Source organism: Coccinella septempunctata, chromosome 3 (genome assembly GCF_907165205.1).
Source record: "Coccinella septempunctata chromosome 3, icCocSept1.1, whole genome shotgun sequence".
Lineage (NCBI taxonomy): Eukaryota > Metazoa > Arthropoda > Insecta > Coleoptera > Coccinellidae > Coccinella > Coccinella septempunctata.
The window spans coordinates 4,595,189-4,614,243 of NC_058191.1; the positions used below are offsets into that span (position 1 = coordinate 4,595,189).

General features: G+C 33.3%; 1 protein-coding gene across 2 annotated transcripts in view; it reads right to left on the reverse strand.

The window, feature by feature from the left end:
- Positions 1–19,055, reverse strand: part of LOC123309866 (tumor necrosis factor receptor superfamily member wengen) — a 112,850-nt gene that overhangs the window by 80,346 nt on the left and 13,449 nt on the right. The window contains exon 1 of one of the 2 annotated variants that reach the window (XM_044893156.1): positions 109–156. The exons of the other annotated variant lie outside the window; for it this stretch is intronic. Coding sequence (XP_044749091.1) covers positions 109–141 — 33 coding nt within the window. The 5' untranslated portion in view covers positions 142–156. Of the gene's footprint in view, positions 1–108; positions 157–19,055 lie in introns of those variants that run through there. 2 annotated transcript variants of the gene reach the window in all.

A 19,055-nucleotide genomic window follows, 5' to 3' on the forward strand; every position in this document is an offset into this window, starting at 1 on the left:
TCTTTACAACACTTTTTCGAGATGAAACTGAGTAGGTTAGTTTATTATTAATGTATCTTCTGAAAGAGTTACAAAATCGGGAAAATTGAAGAAAAAATGCATACTTACCATCGAAAACTGGGAACTTTTAGAATGGGTCATGAGTTCGTGCTTAAATGGGCAAGTACATTTTTGAGCGACGTTTTTAGTAATTCACAAAGCTCGTTAGACACGCGAAGGAATGTGAAACGAATAGTCTCACTGTATGAAAACAAATGAATTATACAAACGTTGAAACTATTACAGTCAATGACGAATTGCTGGTGTTAGAATATAACTAATTAATTTCCAATCACATAAACCTATACAATTGTTCGGTAATTTTGGCACTGAAATTTCCATAATAATCCGAATTATGCGATTTTAGAAGACAATATTAGAAATAATCCAAAAAGTTTCCCAGATATTAAAACACCGGAAAATATTTTCTTCGGAGACAAAGAATATTGACTAATTTTTTCAATAAAAATTTAGGTGAATCACATCATTGTTACAGGGTGGCCTATTGAACGTTGAAGGGCAACTAATCATAATTTTGAGCTGCAAATTTTCATGTTCCCTAAAAATTTTCAGACCTCTGCTACTATATCCGCTTACGGGGTATTATAATAATAAACACCATACCTAAAAAGAAAAATGTCGAAGTTATCAAGAGAAAACTTGAAATAAAGGAAAACGGCCATTTTGATCTGCTTCATCGACCTGTAACTTACGGAAACAACAATCCTTAATTCTATGTAAAGCCCGTTTGCAACAGCCGAGAATTCTCTAGAGAATTCACTCGAGAATTCATGCGCCGTGAATTCTTTACCGTTACATACGCACTTTCGGTAGAATTCTCTGTTCAGTTGCATACAAAATAATCTCTGCCGTTTTCTTAACAAAATTTGGTAGAGAATTCTCGGCTGTTACAAACGGGCTTCATAATAAAGAATTTTAACATTTCATGAATTGTTCCTAATAAATTGTTCGTTGGAATTGTGTAGAATTATCAAGTGGAACATCGAATTTTAGTTACCTTCAGTGGTTTCCGAGAGTGTCAGAGTAATCTAGCAGGTTTAAATTGCTGTTTTTTCGTATTTCAAAATTTTTTCTTCATAATTCTGAGAATTTTCATTGAAGTATAGGATTTTTATGTAACTCTCCTTTTTTCACGCAGATTGAGTGAGTAAACTTGTAGGTTTTAGTTCAAAACTCTCGAGTTTTGATTTATTCGATCTGTTTAACATCATGATTTTTTCATAAACACTTTGTACATTTCCGGTATAAACATCAAACAGTGTTATAATAATACAGAATAAAAAAATTGAAAATGTTGATAAATTTCTGAAAAAACCTCCCCAGCAGAAATATTCGAATAAATGTCACCTCCCGTTATCACCATTTTTTCCATAAGAATTCTAATAACTCATAAACCGTTGAGTTTTTACCCAAGGTGTGGTCTACTTTTGAAATTGCCATCAAATCATCCATCTGACGATGCAAATAAGAAAATAGTAGGCTGTTTCCGTTTGTAAATATTTAAGAGATAAAGTTCAATGCTGAAAATCCCATTATGCAAATTTTCACAACAAAACTGTGATTAGTTTCTATAAACTTCATCGCGGTGAATCAACCTGTACATTTAATCGCTCCAGTTCAATGTTGAATTTTTTCAGACTCCCTTCTACTAATATAGTGCCAGAATATTTCCACATTATCTTGAATTCAGAGATGAATTAGATCTCGAATCATCATTAATTTCTGATTATAGGTTGAAAAGCACTGAACCATCAAAAGGATGTTTTACTAACTAATTATGAATTGAACGGTTAATAATTCACCCAAAGCACCATCCATTAACTTAAGTCACTTAATCAAATAAAAACCATCATCCATTAATTATATGATAACAATTCGTTATGAACAAAGCGCGGTCGGGTTACAGAGGAAGGCATTCCTTTTACATGCTCATTCTAGAAGACATTCAAGGGACTTTTCTGCAAAAAATAGGATTTTGAGGTAGATTATTTTGAACGGATCACATAATTCATGAACATAAGAATAATCTTCAAATAAGAGGCGAAGGCAAAGCGAGAGAGCTATTTTATTTATTTATTTAAGAGTTTTTCATATTTTCGGAGCTCAATTAGGGGTCATAAATAAAGTATTACAGGGAGGGATGATTTTCAGGTTGCTCCGAATGGAAAATTAGTCCCAGTAAACCTTGGAATCAACGAAATAAATCATTAGTAAAATGGCTTGAATGCTTTGAAGAAAACAAAAAAACTCCAATTTAATCGAATATATCAATTTTTGCAGAGATAAAAGCTCATGTTGTCATATATTAGATTTGTAATGAAGTCATTTTATATTATTATGATAGTGCTTAAAGAAATAACTAGGACTTCATTTTGAGCGATCCGCCATATTTGGCTTAGAATGGCTTCACTTAGATCACCATGCATTGTCGTCCAATACGAGTGCAATACATTTCAGTCCTATAGCTTCAGTAGAGAAGGGATTGCAAGATTCCAGGACACACACAGAAGTGAAGTTAAAAAAAAAACCATAGCTTCATTTCTGAAATTATCACAGTTCACGTTTGGGGATAAAAAGATTTCAAGAAACGAATAGAAAATTTTTGTTGGTGAAGGCAACTCAAAAAGCTTTGTTACAAATAGTGTGTAGGTTCCATCTTCTTTCAGTTCTTATTTGGAGGAAAAACACAATCTGTGTTGAGGAGAAAAATAAAACTCCAAATAGTAGTGGCTATGATAATTCTCAATAAAATGCTTCTACATTGTATGATACTCGGTCCAGTAGTTATACAGGGTGTTTCAAAATAATAGGCTGAGCCTTAAGCGTGTGACTCCTACGGAGTTGACTTAAAACAATAACCTCTCAAGGTTTGTACAGGGTGGGCAAAATTGGTGATACCTCTGAACTACAACTTTTAACCCAACGAGAGGAAAATGAATGGCAAGTTACGTTCGTGTTTTTTTGATTAACTAATCATGCCATCAACTGCATTCCACTATCTTCTTTTGTTTTCGAGTTAAAGGCCAAAATTGAAATTTGGAATACTTCAACTTTGGTCATTATTTCCTTTTCTGTTTTTGCTAGAATGTTGAAATTATTATATTATACAAACACTTTTTTATAACACTCTAGTGGCGTATTCTGATTTTTTCTAACAGGTTTCCTTGTTGATCTATAACATAAAGTTGTGTTTTTCCGTATGAGAATAGTAGTTTGAAATGACTTAGATATTGAAGTATTATTCTATTTTTTACACTCGTGTCCTAAGTCACTTCAGTCAGTTGGTGTTCAAATGGGCCATTTCATAAAATCGTATAAGTTACTAAAAAATAATTAGAACAATTCGGCAGTCCTAAGTTTCCATTTTCATTACCACGTAAATATCGAACGAGCCAATATCCTAAACCTAAACGAAACCCCCACTGTTTTGCGATAATTCAGCTAACAAACGGTTTAGGATCGTATTAGGATCTATTTCAGTAATTATTTTCATTTTTTCTTCAACTTTGTCATTTTGAAAGTTTTGAATTTCTATTCAAAACTTTTAGAATAGAATAATCTTTATTTCCCAAATTATTGACATACATACATACACGTATTCTGAATCAAAGAAGAGGAAAACAAGTCAAAAAAAAATGCAACTAGAAAGTAGTAACACTTCTTTAATCGCTGTAATTTACAGCAACAGTGGACTACCTAACAAGGAACAATTTTACAACTGACAACAATAGTTCTTAAATTCAAGTATTGAATAGGGTCCACATTTGACTATAATTGTCCTTCTGAAAGTTCTGAATTCTTGAATATTTCTTATGACTTTAGGTAAAATAATTGAACAATCTTATGCTCATATACAGGGTGTCCGGGGAATATCTGTATATGCTCTCACCAGAGAAAGAGTTGGACTAGCTGGTTACGGATTGACAAAAAAATTTATTTCTGAATTTTTATAGAAAGCTACAGGGTGATTTTCCAACTTCATGGAAATACTTAGACCATCATAAAATCCAAACTTATTGACGGATATTATTGAAACTTGGGAGGTTATTGACACATGCTAAGGTCAAGTCAGAAATATATCAATTATTTCATTATTCCAGGGCCGGACTCATTAATCTTCATTTAAAGTGTTCAGGGTAAAAAAAACACTTTTTATTTCGAATTACAAATGATTGATTCGCTTTTTAGGGAGAAGCTGAATTATGCTTCAATTTTTGGTATCATTCAAAGTTGTCACATCAACAATTATTTTTTTATGAATTTTTGAATTTGGATAAAGTTCGAAAAATTGAATTTTTCACCATGAAGAGAACTGAAAAATGAAAATCTCATGTTTGAATATAAATGCGAAAGTAAAAAATTTACAAAAAAGTTCAGAGCTTTAATAAGCACTTCATTTCTCTGCATTTTTGAGCTTGATCTTTGAATCTAGTAAGATATTTTGTAACATTCTCCCAAACTGAAAATCATAAAACTCATGATTATTTGAACTTGCCATACCAATTTTGAATTCATATAGAGGTTCTTACATTGGAAGAAGTGTAACTTTGGCCTATATCTTTGTTGTCGAACACCCGGTATACATAAGGATAATTTTGAAATATGCTTCTGTATACCCTATACACATCACCAATTTTTTTTTTCAAAATACCTTAATTTACTCCCTAAAAGTGAAATCCGCGTCTGGGGTGGCCACCAAGTATATCAACAAATTATTATAGTCTTCTTCACCTTCAGTGACTTTTTTAAGAAAATTTATTATTTATTTTCGACCTGCACAAGATGACTAAGTCATGTTCAGGTAAATAAATTGCAATTTTCGAACATTATCCAAATTAAGAAATTCATAAAAAAAGAAATGTTGATGTGACAACTTTGAGCGATACCAAAAATTGAAGCATAATTTAGCTTCTTTCTAAAAAGCGAATCAATTATTTGTTTTTCGAAATACAAAGTGTTTTTTTTACCCTGAATACTTTAAATGAAGATTAATGAGTCCGGCCCTGCAATAATGGAATAATTGATATCTTTCTAAATGTGTCAATAACCTCCTAAGTTTCAATAATATCCGTCAATAAGTTTGGATTTTATGATGGTCTAAATATTTCCATGAAGATGGAAAATCACCCTGTAGCTTTCTAGGTAAATCCAGAAATTAATTTTTTATAGTCAATCCGTAATCAGCTAGTCCAACTCTATCTCTGGTATGAGTATGTACAGTTACTCCCCGGACACCCTGTATAGAACGCTCTGTTCTGTAATATTGTATTTATGAGTGGAAAAGAAATATTTATTTATTCTACGTGTAGCATTGCAATTTTTAAACTCTGTTGATTTTTGTGAAAAAATAATGAAACCTTATAAATATACAGGCCTGTCCTAGTAAGTATGTACATATATTGTTCTTTTCAAATGTACCTCTACAGGATTTCCTGAATTTCATCCTAAAAATTGTTCTGTACAGGTGATTTTTGATGAAACGCTTTATTTTGACCAGTTCAAACTTCTGTTGAAAAGAAAATGCCACACCTTCAAATACACCCTATATTTAATCATACTTTGTCAAAACAAAACTCCATTTCAAAATGTCATACTTTTTGAAGAATATCGAATATCTGAAAAGGCTTTTGATGGAAAGAACAGGAATTCTAAGAAAATATCGTTCTAGTCCCGAGACGCACATAACTGTTTTAAAAGCTGGAATATGAATCCGTTGTCCCGCTTCCAGACTAGACTGCGCAATATTTCGTACAGTGTCGTTTCATACACGGAGAGGAGACAGGAATGCCCTCGATACCGTATATTTAACACCTCGTTAACTTCGAAACTAAACATTTGTTTTGCAGCCAAAACGTTCTTAAGTGTAATAGTCTCAAGTATGAGACCAGAATTAGACTGTTTGGAATTGCGGCATTCAAATAACGAGCTATTTCCGTACCCGCAAATGTTCGCGGTTCGATTGGAATCGTCGTGTTATTGGCAATATTGGAGCACGTCATCGAAAGGGATCATGAATGATTATATAGGTTGGGATGCATAGTTGGATTTCGAACAAGGATTTAATGGTGAAATTCCTTCTTCAAGAGAGAACATCTGAAGAGCATAACAGTATTTTACACAATTCCATCAAGCCAAAATCGTTTAATTGAAAGTAAAATAACGTCGGATATTTGGACGCTTCATCCGGGTTTGAAGGCACCACTGCCAACAGAATGAAAAAATGACAAATTCGTCTGTACTTGGTGCCAATAACTTTTCAAGATAGATAGATCTATTCAGGATAAATTCCAATTGGCGGTTATAATATTTGAGGAATATAAAGAATAGAGATAATATGACTTATGACTGATGATTACTCTATAATCGACAAATAAGCATAATCCAAAGCAGGAAAAGTTTATTCTTTCAGATACTTTCATTTTTATACTTCTATATTTATTTGTAGTTATTTGAATTCAATATCTAGGTACCCTCACCTTCTTATCTGAAATTTGTGGAATTCACAAATGATTACAATACTAATTATTCTTCTTTATTCTAACTTATTGATTTGTTAGTACATATAGTAGATTAGGAAATAAGGATGAGCCATTTGAGTTTTTACATTCAGTTTGGCAAGCTCAACCACTGATGTCCAATTATGACAAGATGATTATTTCATTAATTCATTTCAGTTTACCTTCACCCACCTGAAGATGTTATTATGATAGCGAAACGTGTAGTGGTTTAAAAACTCATTTCATGAGAGACGTATAATCGTTTATTTCATACTTGATTATTTATTTATTGAAAACCGAGGAAAAAAGGAATTTTTTGAGCAGCCCCTGTTTGGATACAGATACTGTTCAGATTGCACCTGAAGAGCCATTCAAAATTTTTTCTTAGAAACCGGAAAACTGACAGTATTGAAATTGGGCAGATACTTTATGGAAATGGAAGCGATAAGGCATCAAGAAATATGTTGTTGGTGCTCCCCTATTTTTGCAAGAGGTAGAAAATGCATTCCCCCTCTTCATATTATGCCATTGAAAAGTTGATTTTTGATAGCTTGATTCGTTTTTAACGAATAAACTCTCTTGTCATTTCTTGCTAAATGTGACGATTTTTTGGGAAAAGAATATTTTACCAACATGTAATTAGCGTGAATCGTTCATAACAATTTTTATTTATTGTCTTTTCACTACCATGGAATGTCTGCTGAATTTCAATTCTCTCAATTTTCTGGTTTTCAATACAAAAATTAAAAATTGCTTCTCTGGTTCCATCTGCAGGGTGCTGTACCTGAACAGGAGATGCTGAAAAAAATATATGAAAAAGCCATAGTATTTTTTTAATGAATAATCAGCTCTTTTTTTGCCAGTATTCTTTCATACTCTGTATATGTACATACATAAATAGTAGGGCTAACCTGGACACGGAAATACACAACCGTATCAATTCGGCATCACGGGCATTCTGGAAGCAAAAGGACAGATTGCTTCAAAATCACGACCTCAATCTGAAGACCAAGACAGCTGTTTACGAAGCAGTAGTCCTCTCAATCCTTCTTCACGGAAGCGAAAGCTGGACGCCCTACAGGCGACATATTAAACAGCTTGAACAAATGCAACAATGACATCTAAGGCAAATAATGCAAATCAGATGGTTCCATGAAGTTTCAAATGTAAAAGTTTTGCAGCGCGCGAGTTGTATAACAATTGAGACTCAAGTAAAGAGGGCTCGACTCAGATGGCGCGGCCACATTCTGAGGATGCAAAACACAAGTTTCTCCAAAATAGCTCTGCATCAATCGAGAAAATCGATTGATGCCAATCATGACTGGGAATAACTAGCGTTAGACAGAACATAGTGGAGGTCTCTGGTCCACAGCTATGATGGAGACTCGAGAAGAATACAGCGGCGGCCAGATCTGGTTGGTGACTATCCATGCCCGGAGTGAGGAAGGATCTGTAGGTCACTAAGAAACACTAGGAAATTATAAGTTTGATCGTACCAATAGTTTTGTTTTTGTGTCTTTTTGTAGATTTATTTTCGGTAACGGGATACAGCAATGGTAATGAATGACATACAAGCTGTAAATATATGAAATAACTATAGAAAATAATAATTATATAATATGTGCTAAACAGTAAGAACCTGACCAAAGCAATTAATATATATGCTTGCTCAGCACTCAGCTATCTATTCATCTATTAGACTACCACCAATTTAGCAGCCTTACAGAGAAAAATATGAACAATACGGACAAAACATCATGAACATCACCCTAAAAGCTCAATAGCACGGATAGAGCTGCCACGACACTTTGGGGGGTAGAGGAATTGTTGATTTGTCCAACCGTATGTTACAGGCAATTGAAGGACTTCGAGAATATTTCATCAACAAGGCTGTTTCATCGAGTAGTTTGTGATGCTGATAGTTCTACTCCGTTGAAGCTGCAGCATGACCACTTGGAAACCGTCGAACACTCTGCAGAAACCAAATGCAGAAACCGATTAGCAAACCTTTACATGAAAGGCATCAGAACGATGTCAACCATGATTACATATCTGCGTCGAACTACTGGTTGACTTCCGAAAGGTTGTTTACCGAGTCAGAGGGTTTTATCCTTGCCATCCAGGTTCAGGTGATTCCAACAAGGAACTACATGAAAAATATCGTCAAGGATGTCTTAGTGGCGGACGATAGCTATCGGTACAGCTGTGCGACACATGAAACCAACCAGCAAATCGCCGGTGGATGCCAGACGTACAAGAATAGACATGATGGTGCTGCCAAGATTTTACGCTAAGTATTGGCAATAAAATACTAACTTCTAAGGATAAAATAGGTTCACTTTTACAATTACCATCCGGATTCTTTATTGGAAAATGATCATCACAATCTCTACTGGGATCACACAGTTCTCACATAAAGGAAAATAACTCACAATAGACCTGGCCCCATATTTCTGAATAAGGAGGAGAACATAGCTTTATTCATTGACGTGGCGATTCCAAATAACAACAACCTACTAGATAGACCTCGAGGAACAAACCAAACCAGGAGACAATGGAAGTTGAGAGATATCAAGACCATTCCCATCGTCATATCATCAATAGGCCTGATACCGAAGAAAGTGACAGAGAATCTGAAGAAACTTGAATTAGACAAAACCATCTATGAAGTCATGCAGAAAGCGGTACTACTGGGGGTGGCGAGAACGATACACAAGTACATGGTAAATGCAGAAAAACACCATCTACATCAACAAGAACCACCACCATGAGCCCGAAAATTGGGAAAGGGTTCCAACACAGCTTGATCCTTTTGATATCGAATCTATCTGGGACAAGTAAATGTTCCTCTAGAGAGGACTGTGAAAGCCGCAAGGCTAAAGTCATAATCAGAAGTAAAAATTAAAGTTCATTCAATCATTAATTGATGACAAAGATTTCATTAAGACAAGAAGTTCATTACCATTCTCACTATGCTAATAATAATAATAATAATAATCAATCACCATCTCCGAAATATTCAAGTCGATTTGAGAACAGGATTATTCTAAAATAGTTTTTTTTTTCATACAATCGCATCAGCATGACATTTTTCTAGTTTTCATAATTCGGAACCCTGCTCCTTTTAATTAAAACTGAGTGCTTCACATTGTCCTACTTGAATTTGAATCGTGAAGTATGCAATGCACGCCTGATGAACTCGAGATGTGACAAAATGACTCTTATCCTACTACCCCATTCTTCTCCTTTTCAAGGGCGAAGAAAGTGTGCTCCGCTAACGGCAGAATACTAGACAGACGGCTGATGAATCTCTTTCTGAAAATCGAATTGATTGAGCTTTATACACGGTGAGTCTTTGACTATTATATATACTTCAACATTAGATTCTTGCGGTCAAAAGAAATACTTTTTTTTTCACCATTTTTCCTATTCGGCATAGACAGAAAGATATAGCCATAATAAGCTATTCCAGGCCTTGAAACTGGACAGTGAAGTTTTTCCAAGCATTAAATATACCATCGCAATAAGCTAGTAAATGAGAAAAACAAGCATAATTTCATTCCATTCAGTGAACAAACTTAGTATTCATAATAAAATAGCAAATGAGTAACCGCAATTTCGTTGGCGGTAAATATCGAATATTCTGTTTCACTTTTGATATTTTGTTTTATGTTATGCGTATTAACTATACGTAGTAAATATTCTAATCAAAGTTTATAATACAGGAAATTGTAGTTTTGGGTAGTTGAAGACCTTCCCCACACATTTGCAATAAGTATGTGAAAACAATATGGGCAATATTGGAAAACTATATCAAGATTTAGGCTTTTTTCGTAATGAAACTTCCACTATAAAAGATTTGATTGGTTAACTTTCATGTTCAAACATTATATTATAAATATGATGATGAGAGTTAACTTATTTCCTTCTTTATCTTTTATCCTATTTCGTTTTCTATATGTGTCAGTTCTTCATTTTTTACCATTGATTACATTACTTTTACTATCCTTCAGGCCATTGAAAAAATAAAAAGAAAGTTCTCTCTGTCAAGTTACAAAAAATATAAAAATAATCCGATTGAGTATTGGAATAACCAAGATCTGCTTAGTATCAGGTTCATTCGGTTGAATTGAAAATGTGGCTGAATGACCTAAGTTGTCGGGGGCATACTTAAAGCAAGAAGAAGAACAAGAACAAGAAATATTTAATTCTGTAGATCTTTTAAACAGGCATTCAGACAACGTTTCCAGTTTCTTGAATTTCACAGATACTTTTTATTTTTAATAGGTATCAAATTACTTGACGCATACTTTTATTTTTTTAATTGTAAAATATCCATTTTAACTCACTTTTAACGGTTGGATTCTTTGAATTTCTGGTATTTTTATGGTATGTTATAATGAAGAAGCTGGTGGAGTGGATTTTTATATTGAATGAAGATTCATCACCTCAATGAAAAACTATCTTCCGAAAATCCTACCATTCGATGAAATCGTTTGTGATAAACAGGTTGAGTCTTTGACTCGTACAAATATTTCAACAGAAGAAAACACTTTTTTCCTTCACCATTTTTTCCGAATAGGCTCGGTTTAAAAGATACATGCTGTTGAAAAACCATAAAATAATTTAATTTTTAGTTCTATCTCACGGTTTTTTCGCATGAAATGAATTTCGGAATATAGTTTTTCATTTATTTAATGAATCTGTTTCGAACACAAGATATGACCCAAGTGCTCCAGTTTCCCTATTACAACCATAACGTTCCATAAAAATAGCAGAAATTCAAAGAATCAAACTCTTGAAATTAAATTGGACGCTATCTGAAGAATATTTGAACGTTTGGTAAAGTAAAAGTATTCTTCATATTTTCTCGTATATATGTGCCGTTTTCGGGTAATTTGATGTTCAAAAATCAAAAGGTATCTGTAAAATTTGAAGAATTGGGTACTTTGGCTGAATACAACTCTGTTTAAAAGATCCACAAATGTGGATTGTCACAATGTCACAGTGTCACAGATTTAGCTAGTTTAGTTATTCTGAAAATAATTTTGTGTTTCTAAGGGTGGCACAGCTCATTATGAAAACTCAAAATGGCTAAATTTTGTTGGTGTTTCTTTTCACCTCAAGAATCTACTGTTGAAATATTTGTACAAGTCAAAGACCCACCCTGTATAACTGAAAATTACATTCTCTAAAAGATTTTCAACAGCGTGTATCTTTTCAACCGAACCGAATTGGAAAAAATGGTAAATGGAAGAAAACGTTTGTTTTGACCTTAGGAATCTTCTATTGAAATATATGTGCAAGTCAAAGACTCTCCCTGTATAAAGTAGCGATATCAATAGAGAATTTTTTTAGTAGAATATCGCAGTAAGTTTTGCTGTCTGAAGTTACAGTAGAGGTCTGAAAATAGCAACTCAAAATATAATGCTAATTTTAAAAATTTTCTTCATTTCAAAAATCGATGCTGCCCTCATATTTCAAATCAAGAAAAAAAATTTGAAACTATAGAACCTCGAACTACCCTATTGTATTGCAGCTCGTAAGTAAAAACGCTGGACCACTGCTCCATCAAAGCTGTGTTGACGAAAGCCTCTGTGAATAAAATCCTATACCCGAAATAATAAGTAACAAGGGAGCTACCAAAATGTGCCGGATTTTGGAGTTTAATATAACTACCAGTATCTAGTTTCACAAAGTTCAATTATGAGAGATAATTACTTCGGCTGCATGAGAATATCTAGGATTAAGCTCTATGCAACAGTTAATTGAATCTGCATCATTTATTCGAATAATCAGAAGTTCATCAATGTCTGATGAAGGGCATGATTACGAAAGTTTGAAATAGACGAAAACTCATCAAATATACGAGAAATGCTTCCTATACTCACTGGGATACATCCGAATTGAATGAAAGGAGAAGCTGCTGCATCCGAGGATTTGTTTGTACAGAAAATTGTTCAAGTTTTGTATAATTGTGTAATTTTCTATAAAACCAGTACCTACTATATTGATGAACACTAGGCTTTCTAGAGCTATCTTTAGGCCTAATTTTTTTCTACAACTAGGTAAACTGTATAATTAGCCAGTCAATCTTAAGTCATGTAGAATTTCGAGAGATGATTGAAATGAAAATTATACATACGGGGTGATTCATAACTATTGGGACACAGGCTAAGGGCAGATTGTTTGGACCAAAATATGGTGATAGGGCCAAATATAGGTACCTCAATAAAATATTGCTGTGGAAAAAGATGGAGGGCGTTGAAGTTGAATTTTTTATAAGGGCACAGAATAATATTTCCTTAATTAAAATAATTAGAAAAGGCATAGAAGTCGGAGAAGGCCACGTAGAACATTTAATTTAAGTTTATTCTTTTTATGTTACTTTGTTTTTAATTCTGCTTTATCGTCGAAATAAATAAATAAAATAAATAAATCGTCGATTCAAATCTCCTTCCGATGCTCTGAACTGTTCAATTGTCTTTTTCTTAGAAGCGGATGAAAAAATATACAGTGAAATTATCAGCAAAAAACGAAAAAACATTCAACTTTAACGCCCTCTTTCTTTTTCCACAGCAATATTTTATTGAGGTGTATTTGGACCTATCGCCATATTTTGGTCCAAACAATCTGCCCCAATAGTTATGAATTACCCTGTACATTTTTTTCTTGCCAACGAACGACTTGACTTTATCCGTTTTTGGTTGAGCAGGCTCGAAGAACTTCTTGAGAAACTAAAATAATTGCCAAGCATTTCGCTTTCCTCCTCATTAAGCTCGTCTACGACCCAGCCCAAATCCCTGCAGATTTACATTTTTGCCGATTTACATTTTGATTCGAAACGAATTGGCTTGTTGAGGAGCTAATGCTTTATATGCATGAGTTGCTTCACACGATTGCCAGCATGAAATAATGAAGAGATTGATTCGATTTGAATATTTTCGGCTGTTGAGGATGAATATAAATGACGATATTTATTTCGGTAGAAGGAGAACAATTTAAGTAATTATTAAAATATCATTTTAACTTTCATTTGAGATATTCTCTCATGGTGAGTGAATATTATTGACTATAATACAAAAGAATCTACAGGGTGAGTCTTTGACTCGTACAAATAGGTATTTGAACAGTAGATTCTTCAGGTCGAAAGAAGTACTAGTTTCCTTTACCATTTTTTCCGAACCGGCTCGGTTTGAAAGATATTGAAAATTAATAAAAAAAATTTATTTTTAGTTCTCACAAACGGTGTTATCGAATGAAATGAATTTCGGAATATACTTCTTCATTCATTTGATGAATCAAGATACCACCCACGTCTTCCAGTTTTCTCATTATGATCAAATGCCAAAAATTCAAAAAGCCCAACAAAATAATAAATAATATTTAATGATTATTTGAACGTTGAAAAATTAAAAAGTATGAGTGAAATTTGAAAAATTGGTTACTTTGCCTGAATACAACTGTGTTTGAAAGATCCACAGATGTGTAGTGTCACAGATTTAGCTAGTTTAGTTAATTTTGATTTTCCAGGGGTGGCATAGCTCATTACGACAACTTAAAATGGCTATATATATTTTCATCAGGGCCGAATCGGAAAAAATGGTTCAAGAAAAGATTGTTTTTTTTTCCTCAAGAATCTGCTGTTTGTACGAGTCAAAGACTTAACCTGTATATAGATCTTGCTGTTTAGACTAGTTTTCATTATCCTTCTTAATCTCCGTCTGAAATCCTTCGTCAATGATTTCGTCATCTGGTACTGCTCGATTCATATATATTTGTACATTTCTTTCTTCCTTTAATTTTAATACTTCTAATTCTGGATCTTCCTTGAGTTTGAATGTACCTTCTATTTTGCCTACCATTATATTGATTATATTGAGAAGAGGACATTTTTTCAGTGCTTCATTTTGATATCTTAAGAGAATTCTTCTACCATTTGCAGCATCTGTTGCATTTGGTTTTAAGTAGATACAATGAGTTTAAAATGGTTCACGTAAAGGGAATGATTAAACTTCATCACTGTTCAACTATTATTAATATCAGGTGATACCCAAATGTCCTTTATTGTTCACAGTTTTCGTTTTTATGTTCACTCACAGAGCACCCTGTATAATAAAGTCGCTTTAGTTGCACTATTTATGTTGAAAAACCATAAAAAAATTCAAAGAACCCAACCCCTGAAACTAAGTTAGACGCTAACTAATGAATATTTGAACGTTTTGTAAAATGAAATTAATCCTCTCATTTTTTCGTATAATGGGCCGTTTTCGTTTAAGTTGATGTTCAAAAATTGAAAAGTATCTGTGAGATTCGAAAAATTAGTACTTGCAACTCTTTTTAAAAAATCCACAGATGTGTATACTTCATTCAAATTTATTTTAGCAGTCGGTTGGCCATGAATTAATTTTCTCAAGTTTTTATAACTAGAACGAAGTTAGGTTGGCACTCATGAAATGTCGTTAATGTCATAACGCCGTTGCCACAACTAATATCAATTTTTATTACGAAAATTCGAAAATGCCGAAAGTGATTGAAAAAAGAGACAGGGTTTCAGGAAGTGCTATTTAGAATTCAGGTCCGCTAGTCCGCTCATTCAAATAGGTATACCCTGATATTCTAAAATCCACAATACGTCAGACGGTAGCGAACATTTTCAATGTAAGAGAATTTATATAATGTTTCATCTGAATCTAAATGACTTATATTTCAGCTGAATATTTCCAAAATCAGAAAGATTGTGAATGAAGGAGATGACTAAGAATTTCCTTATATTGGGAGACCCAAAAAAGTGGTGGCATTTGAGAATTTTATGTTTGAGTGAATTAATGCGAAAAGTTTACTACAGGATTTTCTATAAATGTCATCGGAGAATAAGTTCCCTAAAATGGATTTTTCTATTTTTCATTTGACTTGTCCTATACAATGTAAATGTCTCAAGGTACTAATAAATACCTAATTATTATTATTACATCAATGTATTAAGATGAATAGCCACAAATAAGCGCAAGTTGCCCTGTTACTTGTTTATTCATGTGAAATTTTTGTTCAACGATGAAGTTGCATCTTAACTTGAAACTTCCTTCAATTCCTTTTACTTATATTGATGCAAGATGATTAATTCCTTTCGGGAGATACCCATTCCCAACCACTGCATCATATGCATTTCATCTTCGGGTTAATATTTTTGAAATCTACAAATGATGTAAGCCAAAGAAGATAACGAATATTAACTCTCCTCAAGCTAGTGCATATTATGATATTATACTGATCTCTTGTATTTTCCATGCAAATAACTAGATTTGGTATGCCTTCAAACAGTTTGTATAAACTTCAATTATGTTCGTCACATATTTTCCGAAGAGATTCGACATTGTGATATAATACATAATAACAGAAACTTTTACGTAGAACGGGCAACATAGCGTTGATTTAAAACCCAAAAATGTTTTGACAAGCTTCATAACCCCACATTTTCGTACTATACAAAGTGAAATGTGTCAAATTTCCATGGCCAACCGACTGCTAAAATAAAATTGAATGAAGTATAGTGTCACAGATTTTACTAGTTATTCTGAAGGTTATTTTGTTTCTCGGGGGTTGACACAGCTCATTGTGACAACTTGAAATGGCTATATCTTTCTGTGAGGGTCCAATCGGAAAAAATGGAAAAAAAAGTGTTTCTTTTGACTTTCGGAATCTACTGTTAAAATATTTGTACGAATCGAAAACTCAGCCTGTATATTTTGTATTTTGTAATGGTGTAATGTGGCGAGTTTTGGGAATATATCGAAATATTATCATTACTATTACAGGATTGATGAATCTAGATAACAATCAACTAATCAAGTGCAGAAATAATCATGAAGAATCAAAAAGGTGAAGGATTGCTTATGTATTTGATTGGTTGATGGTTATCTGGATTCTTCAACCCTACGAATGACTGTTTTCGATGAAATGATGTTGACTTTCTCTCATTTGTTATAAAACCTTTTTTGTGTGAGGTCCAGTTAGCCAAGAAAGAAGAAGATAAGTCCAGTTATCTGTATCTTAGCCTATGTATTTGACATTTTCAATATATCCGAGAAAATGAGTTTTCCCAAATATAAGACTTTTCAGACATAACCAGGTATGTAAATTGATTTACAGTCCATGTCATATACAGCGTGCCAAAAAAATAACGCAACTCGTTAATAATTCTTCTTTTATTAAGAAAAATCCTGGCACCCTTCGATTTTCAATTTCAAAAGCAATTCATCGAATACTTTTTAGAATTTGATATTTCTCCCCACCTACGCCACGCACCCTCCTACTTTATTCTTTCAAATAGGAATATATGGATTATGATACATCAGATGAAAGGTAATATGATAACCTATTTAGCGATGTGGCTAAAAGTAGAATTGGTTCTACCGTTTTTTAAATACAAAATAACGAAATAATTTACAATTTGTGATTGGAGAGTACTGCAATCAGACCATAATTCTTTTACTAAATATTATTAAGGGAAATTCCCGAATCTATGGATTTGTAATTTCGAAAGCAGGTCTCCCTATGCTTTTTTGAATTTGAAATCTCTCACCCTTTACGCTCTACAAATCTCTAATTTTTTTTGAATAGTAAAAATTTATTTTGTACTTCACACAGAGTTCCTTTTCTAATATAAGGTATTTCAGGCTTATCTATTTATTCTAGGATACCCTGTATGAGAGTCGATGTCGCACGAAAAGCCTCTCATTGGATCCTAGTTGGTTCGCTTGACTTTTTGACAATTTAATCAATTATCCGGAAAAAAAGCCTCTTTCACTCAACCATCGCCAGTGAAATTCAACTCATGGGGTACTGAAATAATGATTCCCAACTTCCTATCTTCTCTGCGGTAATTGTCTACTCGAAATAATCCAACTCAATGTTTCTATACGCAAGAATTCATTATTTCTGGGAAACATTCGGTTCATTGCCTTCCTTACTCATTTACGAGGAAGACATCGCGCAGTGTAATTAGAGCTTCAGAGAAGATATTGTTTCCTTTCGTTGGCCACCAGCACTGAAACGATACATTCTAAACTTTACCAGCGAATTGTGGAGCTTAAATTCCTCAAGAAAACAATTTTCCCTCGTTCCGTGAAACTTAAGAGATTGTTTTGGTAATGAGAGTATTCGTTTATATCAGGGGGCTGAAACGAAAAGATAAGTCACTTATTTGTCTTCATTGCAGATTATAAGGAAAATGAATGAAACAATTAAGTTGTAAGTCACCCTGAAATTTCAACAATTTACGCTTTTCCCAGAAGAGTTGATCGAATTTTCCCAGCGAAACTGAGAAATAAACGAGCAAGGATCAGGAAAAAAGTTTTTCGGGTAGAAACAATTGAAAATACTGTTCAGCCCTATTGTCTTTTGATAGGAACTGAATAATTTAAGCTTTTCGACATTTGGAAAGGAAAGATAGATTGTAGGATGTATCAATACACTAGTTTGTCTGGTGTGTACATACATTATTTTCATGAACATCATGAACATTCAGAATAGGAACGAAAAACAATCAAAACTACTCAGGGATTTATCAAAGTTAATGCTTTGAGAAATGTAGATACCAAAAAACAAATAAAGCTTTGATTGTCCGCTGTTAGGACGACAATACTGGATAAAAAAACAAGAACTTTTCGACTTTTTGCTCTCCTAATTCAAGACATCAATTTACTCATTTCGAAGGTTGGGAATTCAAGAATGATTAAAAAATAAATCACGTTTTTTTTTTAATAGAAATAAAAGTAATTGAATTTTTTATCGCCCGAATATCGGGAGAAACAAAAAACAACTTTGATATTTCGAATACGAATGAATTAAGTTCATTTATATTGTCAAAAAAAAAGGATTCCGAAAAAAAATGTTCAGGGTGGGCAAAATTCGTTGACTACTGGGGGGATCTCGAGAACTATAGCAGCTAGAAGAAAACAGATGACACATTTCCGAACTCTTTTTCAGAAAAACAAAGAATGGTGAAAACCGTAGCCTCCTACGATTCTCCGTTTTTGAGTTATTAGCATAAAATGAGATTTTGACAATTTCTAAAAGTTCTCATAATTTTTCATTTCGAATCATTAGGCGAACTTTCGTTTTTTTAAATGCAAACTTTTATTGAATTCGTTATTTTTCCGTTGGAAAACCCTTTTGTCCGTTGATTCTACGTATAAAAGTGCCTAAGAAGGTTCAAGTTTCAGAACTGTTACTTCAGAGACTTGTACAAATATTTCAACAGTTCTTGCGGTAAAAAGAAACACTTTTTTTAATATTCATTCCGAATTGGAAAACCATAAAAAAATATTTTTTTAGTTCTATTGAACAAACGGTTTTATAGAATGAAATAATTTCGGAATATAGTTTTTCATTTATTTGATGAATCTTTTTCGAACACAAGATATCACCCACGTCTTTCAGTTTTCTCATTATGACCATTACGTACTATAGAAATACCAAAAATTAAAAGAACCCAAC